At 51.6% G+C, this 20134-nt stretch overlaps 1 protein-coding gene and 1 non-coding gene across 4 annotated transcripts in view; both read left to right on the top strand.

Annotated features, from left to right (window-relative positions):
* BLACAT1 (BLACAT1 overlapping LEMD1 locus) overlaps window positions 1–17307 on the top strand; it is a 32854-nt gene extending 15547 nt beyond the window's left edge. For all 3 annotated transcript variants that reach the window (XM_066565484.1, XM_066565482.1, XM_066565483.1), the window contains exons 2-3: window positions 14251–14405; window positions 15802–17307. In XM_066565484.1, coding sequence (XP_066421581.1) covers window positions 14268–14369 — 102 coding nt within the window. In that variant the 5' untranslated portion in view covers window positions 14251–14267 and the 3' untranslated portion in view covers window positions 14370–14405; window positions 15802–17307. The remainder of the gene's footprint in view (window positions 1–14250; window positions 14406–15801) is intronic.
* Window positions 17308–19283: 1976 nt separating this feature from the next.
* TRNAW-CCA (transfer RNA tryptophan (anticodon CCA)) lies at window positions 19284–19355 on the top strand. The gene has a single exon. It is a non-coding gene; the product is annotated as a tRNA-Trp (tRNA).
* Window positions 19356–20134: the final 779 nt, after the last annotated feature.

Genomic DNA, 20134 nt, shown 5'->3' with positions numbered 1-20134 from the left:
AGGATCTGAGGAGGAACTGAGAGCTCCAAAGGCGCTTTTGGGAAGCTGGGATGGTTTTCTGTGCGGGTGACAGCTGTGAATGAGCCTTGGGAATGGTGCTGGGGTCTGTGGAGGATCCTCCTGAGCTCTGGTTTTGGGTGGTTTCATTTGGGCACCCAGGGGCCTCCCTGCTCCTGTGGGAATTCCCTCTGGGTGCCACAGGAGCTGCAAACCCACCAGAGAGGCAGGAGGGGCTGAGTGCTCCGGAGGCGCTTTGGGGAAGCTGGGATGGATTCTGTGCAAGCTTTCAGAGCACCCCAAATATCCCCCGGGGCTGGAAAAAACCAGGATGACCCCCCTGGATCCACGAGGAGCGAGGCAGGGACCTGCTGAAGGCAGCAAAGCCCTTTTCAAAGCCCGACCCGAGCGCTGGGAGTCTCCGAGGTGCGTTTGGTGCCTCCCCCGGGGGTTTCCAGGCGCATCCCGCCGGGAATGTGCTGCCAGCCTTTGTGCTGCTCAAGCCTTGGCATTTTTGGGGCAGCCTGGCTGATTTGAGGGCCGTGAGGGTTTTGTGAGAGCCCCCAGCGCCGTCCCCACCTCCCGAACCTGCCCAAACCTCCCCCAAAGCAGCGCCTGGGACCGAGGAGGAGCACGGGGGAGGCTTTGAGCGTATCCAAGCTACAGCGGATTTGGGCACCCTGTCAAATGTTCTCATTGTCTGACCCTTGTCCAGACGCCAGAAAAACCCTTTGGGAAATTCCCCCTCCGCCCGGCGCAGCGGCTTTAATTACAGCCGAGGAATGCGAGGCCCGGAGCGCGGCTCCTCCCGATCCCTGCGCTTGGCCGAGCGCCGCCGGCGCGGATCCCACAAAGTTTGGGATCTGCGGGGATCCGTGGACATGTCCTTGATGGGACTGGGGGTGATCCCTAGAGACTGGGGGGGGGGATCTGTAGGGATTGGGACTGCTCCATAGGGTTTGGAGGTGATCTTTAGGGTTTGGAGGGGATCTGTAGGAATTGGGGCTGTTCCATAGGGTCTGGGGGTGATCTGTAGGGAGTGGGGGATGATCCATAGGGTTTGGGGGCGATCTTTAGGGTTTGGGGGAGATCTGTAGCGATTGGGGCTGTTCCATAGAGATTGGGGCTGTTCCATAGGGTTTTGGGGTAATCCATAGGGCTTGGGGCTGATCCATAGGGTCTGGGGCTGATCCATAGGGATTGGGGCTGTTCCGTAGGGATTGGGGCTGTTCCACAGGGTTTTGGGGTGATCCATAGGGCTTGGGGCTGTTCTGTAGGGTCTGGGGCTGATCTGTAGAGATTGGGGCTGATCTGTAGGGTTTGGGGCTGTTCCACAGGGTTTGGGGCTGAACTGTAGGGACTGGGTCTGATCCATAGGGCTTAGGGCTGTTCCGTAGGGCTTGGAGCTGTTCCATAGGGCTTGGGGGTGATCTGTAGGGATTGGGGGGGATCTATAGGGTCTGGGGCTGATCTGTTGGGTTTGGGGGCTGTTCCGTAGGGATTGGGGCTGTTCCGTAGGGTCTGGGGGTGATCTGTAGGGATTGGGGGGGATCTGTAGGGTTTGGGGCTGATCCACAGGACCTGGGGCTGTTCCGTAGGGCTTGGGGCTGTTCTGTAGGGCTTGGGGCCGTTCTGTAGGATTTGGCGTAGGGTTTGGGGACACGGCAGCAGTGGGGTGAGTGCTGGGTGCCGATGCCTGCGGGACATTCCGGGGGTTCGTGGCTCGCTGGCAGCCGTGCCCCAGCAGCAGCAGCAGCAGGACATGAGTAATCTCCATCCCACCGGGGGGAGGCAGATCAAAGGCACCGGAGGAGATACAAGAGGTTTCTGCTTCACAGACCGGAGCGGCTGCACTTCAATAGCGCCTTTGTTAGCGGCCCTGCCGAGCCAGGGATGGAGAAATACCTGACCCCACTCCCTCCCTCCTTCCCTCCCTCCTCTCCCAGCCCCTCGCAGCGCACCCACCCCATCCCTGTGCCCGCGCAGCCACGGAAAGCTCCCAAAACAGGCTCGGAGCAGCGAGGTGACCCCCCCCGAGCGGCGCCGTGCCCCGGGGGGCTCGGGGAGGAGAGGACGGAGAGGGCGATGGCAGCGCCATGCCAGCCCCGTGCCCGCTGGCACCGCGCCCTTGCCGTGCCACGCTGCCAAAGGTGAGCTCAGCGCGCTCGGCCGGCGGCTCCGGCCACCCCTGGGGTCCCTGCGGCACGGCCAGGGCACGGTGGCACCGGGATGGACACGTGCTGGGGACAGCAGGGTGTGCCCTGCCAGGTGCCACCTCCGTGGGTACTGCCAGGGCCGCATCCTGAGGAGCTGCAAAGGAGCAAGCGAGAGATTTGTCACTGTCCGTGATGGGACTGGGGGGGATCTGTAGGGTTTGGGGCTGATCTGTAGGGTTTGGGGGGGATCCATAGGGATTGGAGGGGATCTGTAGGAATTGGGGCTGATCTGTAGGGTTTGGGGCTGTTCTGTAGGGTTTGGGGCTGTTCTGTAGGGTTTGGGGGGGATCCGTAGGGTTTGGGTCTGTTCCATAGGGATTGGAGGGGATCTGTAGGGTTTGGGGCTAATCTGTAGTGATTGGGGCTGATCTGTAGGGTTTGGGGGGGGATCTATAGGGTTTGGGGGAGGATCTGTAGGGTTTGGGGCTGTTCTGTAGGGTTTGGGGGTGATCTGTAGGGATTGGGGCCGTTCTGTATGTTTTGGGGAGGATCTGTAGGGTTTGGGGCTGATCTGTAGGGTTTGGGGGGGGATCTATAGGGTTTGGGGGCTGTTCTGTAGGGTTTGGGGGTGATCTATAGGGTTTGGGGGAGGATCTGTAGGGTTTGGGGCTGTTCTGTAGGGTTTGGGGGAGGATCTGTAGGGTTTGGAGCTGTTCCGTAGGGATTTGGGCTGATCCACAGGGACTGGGCCTGATCCATAGGGATTGGGGCTGTTCCATAGGGATTGGGGCTGTTCCATAGGGTTTGGGGCTATCCCGTAGGGTTTGGGGCTGATCCACAGGGACTGCCCCGGACACTCAGGGGCAGAGTCCCATCTGGGGGTCCTGCCGTGCCCCCCACACCTGGGAGGTTCCCCCAAAGATCCCCCCAGCCCAGCACCTGCTCCCAAGGATGGAATTTTGGGATGCTCTGGAGCAGCCCCATGTTTTGGGACACCGGGGGGGTCCTGGAGAGGGGCTGGAGGGTCCCGTGGCCGTGTCACAGGTGGGACACCCCGTGCCCCTTCCCCCTCGCCATTCGGGGGAGATAAAAGAGGGAAAACCCTGGGAAAACGCCAGCTCAGAGCTGCCCTGGCCCCAGGAGCTCTTTGTAGGTCACAGCCGTGTTCTCTTATCCGCTGCAAACCGCAGAGAATCCCTCCCCGAGAACCTGAATTTCCCAGAACCTGCATTTCTGAGCCTGGATTTCCCAAGAATTCCGGGAATCTCCCACCCTGAGCTCATCAGCCCCCCCGGCAATTAACGAATTAACAGCGGCTAATGAGCGCGGGGTCCTGGCAGGGGGGGAGGGAGCTTTGCCAGGGACACCTGAACACTGCTGGTGACACCAAGGAGCTTCCCCAGGTGTGCAGAGCTCATCCAGGGACACCTGGGCACTGCTGGTGCCATCCCAGGTGTGCAGAGCTCATCCAGGGACACCTGGGCACTGCTGGTGCCATCCCAGGTGTGCAGAGCTCATCCAGGGACACCTGGGCACTGCTGGTGCCACCCCAGGTGTGCAGAGCTCATCCAGGGGCACTTGGGCACTGCTGGTGCCATCCCCAGGTGTGCAGAGCTCATCCAGGGACACCTGAGCACTGCTGGTGCCACCCCAAGTGTGCACGGAGCTCATCCAGGGGCACTTGGGCACTGCTGGTGCCATCCCCAGGTGTGCAAAGAGCTCATCCAGGGACACCTGGGCACTGCTGGTGCCACCCCAGGTGTGCACAGAGCTCATCCAGGGACACCTGGGCACTGCTGGTGCCATCCCAGGAGCTTCCCCGAGGTTTTCCTGAGGTTTTCCCCGCCGTGCCCGGCTCCCGGCCGAGCTGAACGGCGTCACCTTGTCCTGAGCGCCTCTTTTGGTGGCTCCAGAGACGGAAACTCCCCCGAAAAAGGCCCGAGGGGGGGGGAAAGGAGGGTTGGCAGCCAGACCTTTCTTTGGGCCTTTGTCTGAGCCCACAAAGGCGGCTCTGTTGGGTGAACCTGGCCGAGCATCCGCCCCTGCAGCCAGGTGAGCTCTGGGGGCAGCTCCTGCAGCTCCTGCTCCTGGCCCGGTCCCGTGGTGGCCCGAAAAGTCAGATTTTCACAAGAAAATCTGCAGGATTTTCTTCTGCTGGGCAGGGGGAGGCTGCACTCGGAGGTGAGTGTTTGTCCCTAAAAATGGGATCTCTCTTTGGCCCTAAAAATGGGATTTATCTTTGGCCCTAAAAATGGGATTTTTCTCCCTAAAAATGGGGTTTATCTTTGTCCCCTAAAAATGGGATTTATCTTTCTCCCTAAAAATGGGATTTATCTTTGTCCCCTAAAACTGGGATTGATCCCGCGGGCTCCAGCAGCTCCTCCTCCATGGTTTTGGGATGGGAAACCAGCCTGGATTTGGGGTGGAAGGCCAGCCTGGTTTTAGGATGGGAACCCATCATGGTTTTGGGGTGAAAACCCAGCCTGGTGTTGGGATAGGAACTCACCCTGGTTTTAGGATGGGAACCCAGCCTGGTTTTAGGATGGGAGCCCAGCCTGGTTTTAGGATGGGAGCCCAGCCTGGTTTTAGGATAGGAACCCAGCCTGGTTTTAGGATGGGAACCCAGCCTGGCTTTGGGATGAGAATTCACCCTAATTTTGTGGGGGGAGCCCAGCCTGGTTTTGGGATGGGAACCCAGCCTGGTTTTAGGATGGGAACCCAGCCTGGTTTTAGGATGGGAGCCCAGCCTGGTTTTAGGATAGGAGGAGCCCAGCCTGGTTTTAGGATGGGAGTCCAGCCTGGTTTTGGGATGGGAGCCCAGCCTGGTTTTAGGATGGGAACCCAGCCTGGCTTTGGGATGAGAATTCACCCTAATTTTGTGGGGGGAGCCCAGCCTGGTTTTGTGGCCGGAGCCCGCCGTGGTTTTGGGTTTGTGCTCCCAGCTGGTCACGGGGAGGGAGGGCAGCTTAGCCCAGAGAATCGTTTTTCCCCCCATTCTCCTTTCCCTTTGCCCTCCCCTCTCCCCCAGGCCGCTGCCTCTCCTGCCAAGCCCTCTGCTGTGGTCTATGGCTTTTTATTCCTATGTGATGCTTTCCCGAACTCATGTAGGGCGAAAAGCCATGGGCTACACAGGGGAGGGACTCCACCTTCCAGGCGCCTCCTCACCACCTCCCCGAGCCCCTTCCGAGCCGCTGGGATTGATTTGGGGTCAAACAAGGAGTGAAAGGGGGCACTGAAGCCTCGCAGGCCTTTACCAGACGGGTGGGGACACAAAAGGCGCCCGGGGGCAGCGGGGCCGTCCCCATTCAGCGCCGGCCGAGGGAGAGGTTTTTGTTTTTTTGGCATTTTGGAGCTTTTCCAACAGGGTTCGAAGCATCCCCACCTGCATCCCCTGGAATAAAAGCGCCAGGAAGAGGCCAAGGGCATTTCCAAGGGCATTCCCAGGGTTGTGGGTGCTGCCCGCGTGGGAGAAAAGGGGGTTCAGGGCAATTTGGGCACTCAGCCCAAGCAGAGCTGGGGTTTGTGGCAGGCAGGGGCTGCCCCACAGCTGCCAGGAGGCCGTGGCCTGGCTGGTGTCACGAGGCTGGGGAGGGTGGCCGGGAGCAGGAGAGGAGGAGGAAGGGTTCAGCTCCAGGGCAGGGCTCGGCAAATCGGGATTTGTAAAAGTGCAGAGGCAAAATCTGCTGGTCCGGGGGGTGGGGGAGGAGGGGGGCTGCAGATCCCACCCCAGGGACCCCACTCCATAGGTTCCATCCCACAGACCCCATTTCCACAGGTCCCATCGCACAGACCCCATTTCCACAGGTCCCATCGCACAGACCCCATTCCTGTAGGTCCTGTCCCACAGAGGCCACCCCACAGACCCCATTCACACAAACCCCACCCCACAGACCCCACCCCATACACCCCATTCCCGCAAATCCCATCCCATTCCTGCAGATCCCACCCCACAGACCCCATTCCCGCAAATCCCATCCCATTCCTGCAGCCCCCACCCCACAGACCCCATTCACACAAACCCCACCCCACCCCACAGACCCCATCCCATACACCCCATTCCCGCAAATCCCATCCCATTCCTGCAGATCCCACCCCACAGACCCCATTGCACAGATCCCATTCCTGCAGATCCCACCCCACAGATCCCATTCCTGCAGATCCCATTCTACAGATCCCATCCCACAGATCCCATTCTACAGATCCCATTCCTGCAGATCCCACCCCACAGATCCCATTCCACAGATCCCATTCCCGCAGATCCCACCCCACAGATCCTACCCCACAGATCCCATTCCTGCAGATCCCATCACACAGACCCCATTGCACAGATCCCACCCCACAGACCCCATCCTATACACCCCATTCCCACAAATCCCATCCCATTCCTGCAGATCCCATCACACAGACCCCATTTACCCAGACCCCACTCCACAGATCCCATTCCTGCAGATCCCACTGCCATGGACCCCATTTGCACAAACCCCACCCCACAAACCCCATCCCACAGACCCCATTCTCGCTGATCCCATCCCACAGAGACCCCATTTATCCAAGCCCCATTCACACAATCCCCACCCCACAGACCCCACCCCATTCCTGCAGCCCCCGCCAGCCCTGTGGGGTTCCCCCCCCTTGCTGAGCAGGAAACGAGCAGTTTCTCCCTCCTTTAGTTTCTCTTTTCTCACTTCCTGAGCTTTGACTCATTTGGGTGTCAGGCTTTCAAGTTTATTTCACCAGCCTGGAATGCGTCTTTAAAAATAAAAGTCCTTGGAGGGAGAAAAAAATTTTAAAAAAAAGGGAAAAAAAGCTGAGGTTCAGCTGTAATCCCATGACTCAAGGAGGTGTGGAAGGAAGAAAATCATGAAATCCCATGAGTTCCAACAATGAGAGCAGGAGAGCTGGCACATAAATCATCAAAACCAAACACCATCCGTCAAAATGAAAGGAATTAAGCCAATCTCGCCGGGCTGTTTTAATTATTTTTTAATGAGGATTTGCTCATTCAGAAAATTCACCCGTGACAATGCCTGCCCCGAGCCATTCAGGGGGACACGCTTGGCTTGGCCCCTCTGTCCCCACCCCTCCAGGGCTGCTCCAAATTGGGAATGGGATCCTGGAATGAGGGGGACAAGGTGGGGACAGCGGGGCCAACCAACCAAAACCACCCCGGGTTTGGTAATTTGGCTTTGCTGCACCCCAAAATGTTGTGGTGGGGAAGAAAATCCTCTCTGGATTGTCCCTGCTGTCTCCTTGGGGATCCCTGGAAGGAAAATCCTCTCTGGATTGTCCCTGGAATGATTTGGTGGGAAGGGACCTTGAAGCTCATCCCAGGTTCCTCCAAGCCCTGTCCAACCCCACTTTGACACTTCCAGGGATGGGATAACCCCAAATCTCACGCTTGGCTTGGCCCCTCTACCCCCCTAAGTGTTGCTCCAAACGGGAATGGGATCCTGGAATGAGGGTCCCAAGGAGAGGAGAGCGGGGCCAACCAACCAAAACCACCCTGGGTTTGGTAATTTTGCTTTGCTGCACCCCAAAATGTTGTGGTGGGGAGGAAAATCCTCTCTGGATGGTCCCTGGAATGATTTGGTGGGAAGGAACCTTGAAGCTCACCCCAGGTTCCTCCAAGCCTTGTCCAGCCCCACCTTGGACACTTCCAGGGATGGGGTAACCCCAAATTTCCCGTTATATTTTGGGGTCTGCTGTAGGTGAAGCAGCTCCAAGCAGGAATGTGCAGGCACAGAGGCAGCAGTTCCCAAATTCATCCCAAATTTTGGAATGTGCAGGCACAGAGGCGGCAGCTCCTAAATTTTGGCTCAGGAATGTGCAGGCACGAGGCACCAGCTCCCAAATTCAGCCCAAATTTTGGAATTTGCAGGCTCAGGGGCAGCAGCTCCCAAATTCATTCCAAATTTTGGAATGTGCAGGCATGGAGCACCAGCTCCCAAATTCAGCCCAAATTTTGGAATTTGCAGGCTCAGGGGCAGCAGCTCCCAAATTCATCCTGAATTTTAGAATGTGCAGGCACAGAGGCAGGAACTCCCAAATTCAGCCCAAATTTTGGAATTTGCAGGCTCAGGGCACCAGCTCCCAGATTCTGGCTCAGGAATGTGCAGGCACAGAGGTGGCAGCTCCCAAATTCATCCCAAATTTTTGGAATGTGCAGGCACAGAGGTGGCAGCTCCCAAATTCCACCGAAATTTTGGCTCAGAAATGTGCAGGCACCGAGCACCAGCTCCCAAATTCATCCCAAATTTTGGAACGTGCAGGCTCAGCGGAACCAGCTCCCAAATTTTGGCTGAGGAATTTGCAGGCGCGGGAGCACCAGCTCCCAAATTGATCCCAAATTTTGCAATTTGCAGCTCCCAAATTGCCTCTGGGATTGGGCCTGGCAGCGCAGGGAAGCAGCAGCACCTCCCTGCTGGGTCACCCAGCCCCGCTGCTCCCGGTGCCAGGGGATGATAATCTGGGTGCCAATTATGAATATTTTAATTACAGCCTGATGATAATGAGCAGAAAAGGAGAGGTTTTCGATCAAAGCTGAGCCCTGTGGGACACTCAGCCCCTCTGGGAGGGTTGGTGCTCACATGGGATTTTCCAGGGGGGGAAATGATGCTCAGGAGGAGCCTGGGGTGGTTTGGAGCTCAATCCTGGCTCAGGATGATCGGGAGAAGAGCCAGGAAATTAAAATCCACGTTAAATCCCAAATATCCTCGACCCAAACCACGCCTGGCTTTGATCCATGCCTGGTTGTGAGGAGTTGGTGTTGGATATTTTCCCTCAGAGGGTTCAGTTCCTGGAGCGCTGATCCCACCCCAAATTGGGAAAAGCTTGGGGAAGTTTTGCGCTGATAATTCACCAGCAGGACAATAAATAATAATAAAAAAAAGAGGCAAAAAAGACAAATCTTGGAATTATTTATCCAGCTCTGCCGGATATTTTATTTAAAAAAAATAAAAAGTTTTTTTTTTTTTGGGGTGGGGAATTTGGGCTGCACCGGTTGTGCCACCTTCCTCCTCCTCCTCCTCCTCCTCCTCCTCCCGGCTGCCTGGGAATGGATTATTTAGGAACTGGTGAGGCCACCGGTGCTGAGTCAGCCCCGAGCTAATGAACACCCCGGCTGCCCATTTGAAATTTATTGCACCTATTAATTACAACCATTAGCTGCAGCCGGTGAAATTTTTATAATGAGGACCCTGGCGACTTTGCCTCGCCAGCAGCAAATTAACCGTGTGGGGGGAAGAATCAATGGCATCAGCAGACTTTACAGAAGCGATGTTTTAATTAGCGATTCTCTGCAAACATGCCAGGCAACATCTTCTCCCTTCATTATCTCCCCTTAAAGGGATGGCGCTGCTTTTCAGGTCGGTTTTTATCCCCTCCTCTGGCTCCTCTGTTGTTGGGTTGTTAATGCTCGGCTGCTCATTAGAGAAGCGGCTTTGAAGTTGGGGTTTGGCTCAGGATTGGTTGTAAGCAGCGAAAAGTCTGAGTTTTTTGTATTTTTTTTGTATTTTTTTTTATTATTATTTTTTTTGGGGGGGGGGAATAAAAAGCCAGGCTAGGAAATAATGGGTTTGAAAAGTTGGCTGAAAAAGTGTTAAATTGGGTGGATTTTGGGGCTGGGAGGAAGAGGGTGAGGAGTGTGGGAAAGGGGTTGTGTCCACACAGGGAGGATGTCACAACAGAGGAGGGAGGCAGGAGCTGAACTTTGGATGCTTAAAAATCAAAGGAACAAAAAAAACACCCCAGGCAAAACTCTGTGGATGGAGCATCCCCATCACCCAGAAACGCCCAGGATTCAGCAGGGAAGGCCCAGCTGTGACCCTTCCACGGGGGATCTTAAAAACCAGGCTGCTGATCCCAAAACCATCAGTCCCTCCTCAAATCCTTGGCTTTACCAATTCAATACCCAATTGAATACATTGGGTATATTCAATCAATTCAGCTTCGATTGAAAAACTGGATGTAGCAGTTATGGCGAAAGGCAAATGAAATTATTATTTTTTAAAATTATTTTTCCCTCCGTTTCATCACAAATTATTTAATTTCATTCTGCTCCCTGCCAAAAAAACACAGCTCAGATTTCCATTGCAAATAATCTTTCCTAAGGAAAGAGCCCAGCAGCAAAAGGCAGCTCTGAAATCCAGGTCTTCGAATGCAAAACTTGCTGGTTTTTCCCAACAGATTCCCTAAAAAGTGAATTTTTTAAAGAGAGTGTCTCCCAGAAATAGGAAAGCTGAGGGAGAAAAACGTCTGAAGTCCAGGGGTTCCAATGCAAAACTTGCTGGTTTTTCCAACGGATCCCCTAAAAAGTGAATTTTTAAAAGAGAGTGTCTCCCAGAAATAGGAAAGCTGAGGGAGAAAAACCTCTGAAATCCAGGGGTTCCAATGCAAAACTTGCTGGTTTTTCCAACGGATCCCCTAAAAAGTGAATTTTTAAAAGATGGTGTCTCCCAGAAATAGGAAAGCTGAGGGAGAAGAAGCAGCTGGAATGAAAGGTACGGGTGCCTGAGCATCCCACAGGGGCTGGCGGCCGCTGGTGTCACCTGGGAGCGTCACCTGAGCCCAGCCACCCCTGCTGCCCTTCCCTCCCGGTGCCAGGAGCTTCCTGAGGCCCGGCAAACCCAGAAAAAACGGGAATCGCTGTGTTGAGGGGCAGACTCGCTCCAGCTGCCTCAGACATTTTTCCGGGCTCGGGGAAAAGTGACATTATGAAAGTGAGCGTGCTGATTGCAGACAGCTCCCAATTCATCACCGTGACAGTGACAAACACGGCCCGGGGTGATGCAGTTGGCTAAAAGAGAATTCTCCGGCTTTACATTTTTAATGCTCCGCTCATTTTCTCCCAGTTTTATCCCCAGGATCTTCTGCCTTGAATGGAAAGGGCAGCGCGGGGCTGGCGAGCCTGCAAATCAGCCCGGGCTCCTGTCAGCTCTCCCCAAACCAGCTCGTTTCATTTTTTTTTTTCATTATTGCTGCTCCTCCACCATCCCTTTTTCCACCTTTTCAAGGGGAACAGCCTCAGCTGGGCTGCTCCATTCTCCGGGGCTCATTCATCATTGTCCCCAGCCTGAATGGGAGGCACAGGGTCAGCCTGAAAAGCTCCCAACCCCTCTGAACATCTCAAAAGGTCCCTGGTGGGGTCCCAGCCGGACCCCCCAGGCTCTCGGGGGGGTTTTGTGTCGGTAAAAGGAGGCGGAGGGGGGACACGGGGACGTGGGGTGGCACAGGGCGCCCCTGGGGACCTGCCTGGGAGGTCTGGGGTTTCTCTGGGGATTATGGGCAGCGTGGTTTAATTTCATTATTGAACAGCCCCGCAGCCAGGAGAGGATGGGCCAGAGCCGGGTGGGCAGGGCTGGAGCGGCCCCGCACTGTCCCTGTCGCTGTCCCCGTCCCCTCCTGTTCCCCCTCCTGTTCCCCTCTGTCCCCCCGGGCCCCTTGGCCCAAAATTTTTTGCCCCCTGGCAACAAATAAGGACGGGGGAGAGGAAAATTCTTCCTTGCAGATGCTTTGCAAAAGTACCATGGGCTTCCTGGCCCTTTTTCTCAGAAAAATGCTCAGATAAATGATATATATATATCTATAAATTAGATATAAAATTTATATCTAGATATAAACGTACACATAAATTTTTATCTAGATATAAACGTATACATAATTTTTTATATATAATATATGTTATATAATATATATTTTAAATATATATTATAAATCTATTATATACATATACATTTTATTTACATATTTATTTATATATTATATGTATTACATATAAATAAAATATATAGAATATATAAGTATATATTTTACATATATATTAATATATACTTATATTTATATATTATATATATATACTTATGTTTATACATACTTATATTTATATATACTTGTATTTTTATATAAAAATATATATTTATATTTACATATATAAATTTATCTGAGAAAAGAATTTTCCTCTTCATTATATTTATTTATTTATTTATTTATTTATATATATATACATATACATAGATATACAGACATATTTATATACATACATAGATATATAAATATATATTTATAAAGAGATAGAAATATATATATAAATAAATGAATATAAATAAATAAATAAATAAACATATATATATATAAAATTTATCTGAGACAATAAATGTAAATTTCCTCTTTATCAGAACGAGCTCTTTTCTCTCTGTGCCGCTCCCGAGCACACAAAGGGACATTTCCGAGCGGGGCTCTCAGAGCCGCTGCCCTCCCGGTGCTCCGGGAGCTCCAGCGGTGCCCGGTTTGAATTTGGGATCCTCACGCAGGTTCCCAGATGGCCGCGGCCGCAGGGGGGAACTCAAGGCGATTTTTGGGGCTTTGTGCTGCAGCTGCACCCGCGGAAAGGGGCACGAGGGGAGGGCGGGGATGTGGCACCGCTGTCACCGCTGTCACCGCCGGGGCTCGCTCCGCCTGCTCCGCTTGCTCCCGGCTGGGAATTCCGGCTGATCCAAACCCCGCCGGGGCTGTGGGATGGGGAAAGGGGGTCCCCGGAGCCTGGGGAGGTGACAGCGCCCCAAATCCTGTCACCTCTCTGGGCTCTGTGCCAATCCTGAGTCCAGCTCCCCCTGAGAACCAGCGCTGCCTCTTTTGGGGTAAAATCATCAGGAAACGGCCCAGGAGGGTGTCCAGGATGCTCCAAACCCCGCCGGGGCTGTAGGGTGGGGAAATGGGGGTCCCCAGAGCCTGGGGAGGTGACAAAGCCCCAAATCCTGCGTGTTTCCCTCGCTCCTCATGCACTTTGTGCCGATCCTGAGTCCAAACCATCCTTAACACCAGCACTGCCTCTTTTGGGGTAAAATCATCAGGAAACTGCCCAGGAGGGTGTTCAGAATCCTGCCACCCTGCCAGGGCTGTAGGGTGGGGAAATGGGGGTCCCCAGAGCCTGGGGAGGTGACAAAGCCCCAAATCCTGCGTGTTTCCCTCGCTCCTCATGCACTTTGTGCCGATCCTGAGTCCAAACCATCCTTAACACCAGCACTGCCTCTTTTGGGGTAAAATCATCAGGAAACTGCCCAGGAGGGTGTTCAGAATCCTGCCACCCTGCCAGGGCTGTAGGGTGGGGAAATGGGGGTCCCCAGAGCCTGGGGAGGTGACAAAGCCCCAAATCCTGCGTGCTGCCCTCGCTCCTCATGCACTTCGTGCTGATCCGGAGTCCAAACCCCCTTAACACCAGCGCTGCCTCTTTTGGGGTAAAATCATCGGGAAACGGCCCAGGAGGGTGTCCAGGGATGCTGCCAGCCCTGGCAGTGCCCAAGGCCGGGTTGGACAGGGCTTGGAGCACCCCGGGATGGTGACAAAGGTGTCCCTGCCCACAGCAGGGGTGGCACTGGATGGGCTTTAAGGTCCCTCCCAACCCAGCCCAGTCTGGGATTCTGTGATTTGGTGAAAAGCTGAGGATTCAAGCAGGGAGAGAAGGAAGCTTTGCCTTCAGACAGCGTTTCTGCCAGGATTTGTTACTTATTTAAATCCCCCCCCAGCCTTGCATTTGCATAATTACATTTTGCAGCTGTTGGGCCGTGGCCTGGGCTGGGCTTTGGGGCAGTTTTTAACAAAAAAACGGCAAAAAACGGACACAAAGAAGGGAAGGGAAGGGAAGGGAAGGGAAGGGAAGGGAAGGGAAGGGAAGGGAAGGGAAGGGAAGGGAAGGGAAGGGAAGGGAAGGGAAGGGAAGGGAAGGGAAGGGAAGGGGTGAAAAAAGGGTGGGGAAAAGGGAAGGAGAAGAGAAAAAAAGGGGAAAAGGTGATAAAAGGGGAAAAGCGGAAAAGAAAAGAGGAAGGAAGTGGCGGAAGTGGCGGAAGTGGTGGAAGGAAGGAAGGAAGGAAGGAAGGAAGGAAGGAAGGAAGGAAGGAAGGAAGGAAGGAAGGAAGGAAGGAAGGAAGGAAGGAAGGAAGGAAGGAAGGAAGGAAGGAAGGAAGGAAGGAAGGAAGGAAGGAAGGAAGGAAGGAAGGAAGGCAGTTGGGTGGGTGTCCCAGTCCAAGGTGATGCCCCAGGTTTGGGATTTTGGGGCCGTGCACCCCCAGCTGCTGCCCTGCCTCCTCTCCCTGTTCCCCTCCAGGTCTCCAGCTCCCGGTGATGCCCCAGTTCACCTTCGCCTGCTTCTGCGGCCTCCACGGCTTCTGCAAGATGAAGAGGAAGAAGGAGGAGGCCGGCGGGGGGCAGGAGACGGCCGTGTGAGGGGCGGCCCTGCCCGGGACCCTCCTGCTCCCCTGGGTACACCGGGACTGCCGGGGAACCTCGGGTGTCTCTTTCTCAGCCCTGCGAGGAGCAGCCCCCAGGCGGGGTCACCTCTGCCTGCCCTGTCTGGGGGGTTTGGGGGGCTCAGGGGCTGAAATAAAGGGTCCGGGGGGGTGGTGGCGGTGGAAGGGAGCTGAGTGATCAGGGGCTGGGGGAGCACAGAGAGGGCTGCGTGGTCTGTGCAGTTATCCCAGAGATTCTCCATTTACCCCACACATTCCCCATTTATCCCACAGATTCCCCAATGATCCCACAAATCCTCCTATTTACCCCACAGATTCCCCATTTATCCCACAGATTTTTTCATCCCACAGATTCTCCCATTTATCCCCCATATTCTCCCATTCACCCCACACATTCTCCATTTATCCCATAGATTCTCCATTTATCCCACAGATTCTTTCATCCCACAGATTCTCCCATTTATCCCCCATATTCTCCCATTCATCCCACATATTCTCCATTTATCCCATAGATTCTCCATTTATCCCACAGATTCCCCATTTATCCCACAGATTTTTTCATCCCACAGATTCTCCCATTTATCCCCCATATTCTCCCATTCACCCCACACATTCTCCATTTATCCCATAGATTCTCCATTTATCCCACAGATTCCCCATTTATCCCACAGATTCTTTCATCCCACAGATTCTCCCATTTATCCCCCATATTCTCCCATTCATCCCACATATTCTCCATTTATCCCACAGATTTTCCATTTGTTCCGCAGATTCTCCCATTTATCCCACAGATTCTCACTTTCGTCCCACAGATTCCCCATTTATTCCACAGATCCTCCACGGATCCCACAGATCCTCCCTTTTGGTGGGAAGGGACCTTAAAGCTCATCCTTTAAATCCCTCATATTTTCCCATTCATCCCCCAGATTCTCCATTCACCCCACAGATTCCCCATTCACCCCACAGATTCCCCATTTATCCCACAGATTCCCCATTTATCCCACAGATTCTCCCATTTATCCCCCAGTTTTGCCATTTATCCACAGATTCTTCATTTATCCCCCATATTCTCTCATTTATCCCACAGATTCTCCATTTATCCCCCATATTCTCTCATTTATCCCACAGATTCCCCATTTATCCCACAGATTCTCCATTTATCTCCCATTCACCCCACAGATTTCCCATTTATCCCACACATTTTCCATTTATCCTCCATATTCCCCATTTACCCCACAGATTCTCCGTCCACACCCCAGATTTTCCATTCACCCCATAGATTCTCCATTTATCCCCCATATTCTCCCATTTATCCCTCATATTCTCCCATTTATCCCTCATATTCTCCCATTTGTCCCTCATATTTCCCCATTTATCACCCAGATTCTCTCACTGTTTCCTCTCCCCAGGGCAGAGCTGGATCCTGCCCTGTCCTTGCCGGGGATGTCACCGAGGTGCCACCGCCACCCTGCCAGGACTACAAATTCCTACAAATCCCAGTGCCACGGATTCCTGGTGTTCATGGAAGGAGCCTCCACTCCGAGGGAAGGCAGAAAAATGAATTTTTTCCCAGCAGCAATAATCCTTTTTTAACCCCAACACAGCAAGGAAAGGATCCAGCTTCCCTCTGAGCTGCCCTCCTCATGTTCCCACTGGGAATTTGGGAATTTGGGCAATTCCTGCATCCTGGTGGCAGCCAAGAGATAAAAAACCCCCAAAAACCACAAAAAACCAAAAAAACAACCCAAAACCAAAATCCCCTTTTTTAATATTTTTCTCTCCTGGTCAAAGCTGTCCCTCCTCCCTTCCACAGGGAGGATTTTCTTCCAGGTATTCCCAGTCTTCCTATAGGCCAAAATAATTGGTGGCTGCCCAAAAAATTGGTGTTTTTCCGAATGTTATGCCAAGGACAAAGCTCCAGGTGTGCCCAGGACATCTCCAGTTGCTTTGGGAAATGCTGATTTTGTCCTGTTCCTATTTTTGCACATCAGCAGAGCCCGTTCCACCTTTCATCCCCAGCACAGCCCTTGGTGAGGACATTTGGGCCAAAAAAACCCCAAAATCCAAGGAAGTCGGTGGAACTCCAAGGGCATTTCCTGAATGTAACTTTATTTTATTGCACAAGGATTTGTGGTGGCCACACGAGGGATGTGTTGAAGGATTTAAACAAGTTGGGATTAATCCCTGCTCTGAAAATGAGCAGGGGTGTAAAGATAAGGGTGGAATTCCGGCCTTGTTTTATTCCAGGATAAATCCAAAGGGACACTGAGATATGTAGAAAAATATTAATTATAGAGAAACCAGCTTGGACTGACTCCCATGCCTCAGATTTCTCCTGTTTCTCCAGGTTTTTCCTATGCAAAAACACACAAAAAAACCAGCAAGAACAAAGCCAGCTCAGCAGCAGGTCCTGACTCAACAAAGCCCAGATTAAACCTTAGGCTTTGCCTCGGGGTTTTGCTCCACCCCACCGATTTTCCTGATTCCAGCCTGGATCGATCCCTGGCGAGGAGGGGAAGGCTCAGAACCCTCCTTGCAGCCTCTCCTGACACGGATCAAAGCATTAAATCTCTTTTTATTGTCCTTTTCTTTTATCCCTGCTGCCCGGATTTCTTTGGGAAGGGACTCCCAGGATGTCCCTGGGGAATCTCCCAGCCAAGGAGCCATAGGAATCTGTACTGTACATTTATTTTTTGGGGGTATTTATTTTAATTTTTTATTATTTTATTATTTTTTATTTTATTTATGGGGAGAAAAATAGATATGGCATTTGTAAATAAGCACAGGCATCTTCCACGCACAGAGCAGAGCGCTTCCTATAGGAATTCCTATGCTAGAAGAATAAAGAAACACATTAATTAATAAATAAATCAATTAATAACTGATTTAAAAAATAAATAAAATATTTATGGTAATTTTTGGAGTGTGGATTTTATGGTCTTTTGGAGCTGAGGGGTTTTGCTCCCTCTTTTTCTTGGCTGGTTCTTCAAAACCAACGCCAAAATTCGCCTTTCAAAAAAGGCCTGAAATGCAAATTCCGGATGTTTGGGAGTGGGACGGATGTGGGGAAGGGCACAGGAGTTGGTAAAGCACAAACCAACCCCACAACAATTCCTGAGATGTCAGGAAAGCTCCCAGCCAAACCTTTGGAAGTCAGATGGGATAAAATCCCAACAGGTTAATTTGAATAACTAATTATTGGGCTCCATCTTAACGAGCATCACTGGCTGGGATTTATCGTTTTCCTGGAGGATTTTCTGCCGTGATCCATCCTGTCCTGGGCTGCTCCCCCTTCCCAGGAGGATTTGGGGAATGTTCCTGTTCTATTGGGGAGGGATCCAGGAGAATCAGCGAGGGATCCAGGAATTTCAAGGAGGGACCCAAGAACATCAGGAAAGGATCCAGGAATATTGGGGAGGGATCCAGGGACATTAAGAAAGGATCCAGGGGCATCAGGGAGGAACCAGAAATAGCAGGGAGGGATCCAGGAGAATCAAGGAGGGATCCAAGAACGTCAGGGAGGGATCCAGGAACATTGGGGAGGGATCCAGGAGAATCAGGGAGGAATCCAGGGACATCAAGGAGAGATCCAAGAATGTCAGGAAAGCATCCAGGAGAACCAAGGAGGGATCCAGGAACATTGGGGGTGGATCCAGGAGAATAGAGAGGGGTCCAGGAATAGTAGGGAGAGATCGAGGAACATCAGGGAGGGATCCAGGAGAATCAGGGAGGGATCCAGGAACTGCAGGGAGGGATCCAGGAGGGGTCCAGGAGCACCAGGGAGGGATCCAGAGACATCAGAGGGGGATCCCCATTTTTGGGATGGTTTTTGGGGTGCTGTTTGGGATGGTTTTGGGAGGGTTTTGGGGTGGTTTTTGCAATGGTTTTGGGAGGGTTTTGGGGTGGTGGTTGAGAATCAGGAAAGGATCCACCACTATCCATTTAACCCACTTGGAGATTCCTGTTCATTCCAAAGTATTGGAAGATTTCTGCATGGACAAAGGTTAAAAGCAGAGTTCCCCTGGGGGTCAGGACTTCTCAGGACAGGCAGAGAAATATTTATTATATTAATACATATTTATTTATTTATTTTTCTATAATTATTTTGCATAATATATATTATATATAATATCATTATTAATATAGAATACATGATTATATATAATTATTGTATATAATATATAATATATATTACATATAAAAACATATATAATGTATAATTATATATATTATGTATAATTATATCTATTATATATAATAGATATAATTATATATATTATATATATTATATATACACTCTATATGTTTTAGATAGTATATTTATTATGTACTATATATTGTATATTATTGTATATTATATATTATAATAATTATTTTATTAATAATTAAATTATTAGAAATAAATAAATAAATAAATTAGAATAGAATAGAATAGAATAGAATAGATTTATTATATAAACAATACATAAAGCCCTGGGTTCCAGCAGGCTGAGAACGCCCCCAGCTCTCCGCACGTCCCGGGCCCCTCTCCGTGCGCGGCCCCTTTAAACCCGCGCAGCCCACCGCGGGCGGGGGGGGGGGATTTGTCCTCCGCTCTGCTGCAGGGCGCAGCTGGCGCGGTCTCTCCACCCCTCCGCCCCTCTGCGGGTGGTACAGCCCACACGTGGAGCTGTGGGCAGGGGGCGTGGCCAGCGCGGCGGGCGGGACCGGAGCCCTCAGGGCGGCGCGGCCGCTGCCCCGGGACCGTCCCGGGAAAACCGGAGCGTCCGGAGCGCGGAGCCTCCAATGTGCAGAGAATTCCCGGTGTACGGAGAGTCCCCGATATGTAGCAGGAGTCAGCACGGGGGCGGCGCTGAGGGTTTAACAGCATGGGCGGCGGTGGCGCTGCCGGGACCTCGTGGCGCAACGGTAGCGCGTCTGACTCCAGATCAGAAGGCTGCGTGTTCGAATCACGTCGGGGTCAGGGCCCCGGTTGGGGCTCCCTTTTCCACCGCGGGGAAAGAAAACCCTAAAAATTAAAAAATTTGTGATGAAAGGGAATTTTTCAGGCTTTGATTCAGGGGTTTTGGGGGGTTCAGGCTGCGATGCTGCAGATATGGGGGTGAGCACAGCGCCCCAGCTTCTGTGGGATCTCCTTGCATTTCATTTTTGCCCCCCTGAAAGAGGGCAGGGTGGGAAGAAAGATTATAAATAATATAGAATAGAATAGAATAGAATAGAATAGAATAGAATAGAATAGAATAGATCAATCAAATCATATTATTAATGTAACATAACATAATACAATATAACATAACCAAATAAATAAATAAAATTATTCTATATAATAATAATATATAATATATAAATAATATATATTTAAATAAAAAATTAAAAATACTTATCTCTATTTTTATATATCCATTTAGATTCAATATAGGAATTTAAATTGAATTTATTGGGTAGCAATTAATAAATATTTATTTCTTAATTAATAATTAATATTAATTTATTTATTAATACAATTTAATTTAATTAATTAAATTTAATTTTTTGGGCTCATTCCCTGCATCCCCTTCCTGGTCATAAATCCCAGAGCGGGGCAGAAAATCCCCTGGATTTATCCTGGAGTTTGGTTTGGGAATGAGCCAAAAGGAAAAGGAGAGAGGCCAGAGGGACTTTGCTCCTCAGGGTTAATCATTGATGGCAGAGATAAGGGCCAGGAGCAGCTGGGCGGGAAAATCGGTGTAAAAATCAGATTTT

The sequence above is a fragment of the Molothrus aeneus genome, chromosome 24 (genome assembly GCF_037042795.1).
Source record: "Molothrus aeneus isolate 106 chromosome 24, BPBGC_Maene_1.0, whole genome shotgun sequence".
NCBI lineage: Eukaryota > Metazoa > Chordata > Aves > Passeriformes > Icteridae > Molothrus > Molothrus aeneus.
This window is presented reverse-complemented; position numbering and strand designations above follow the sequence as displayed.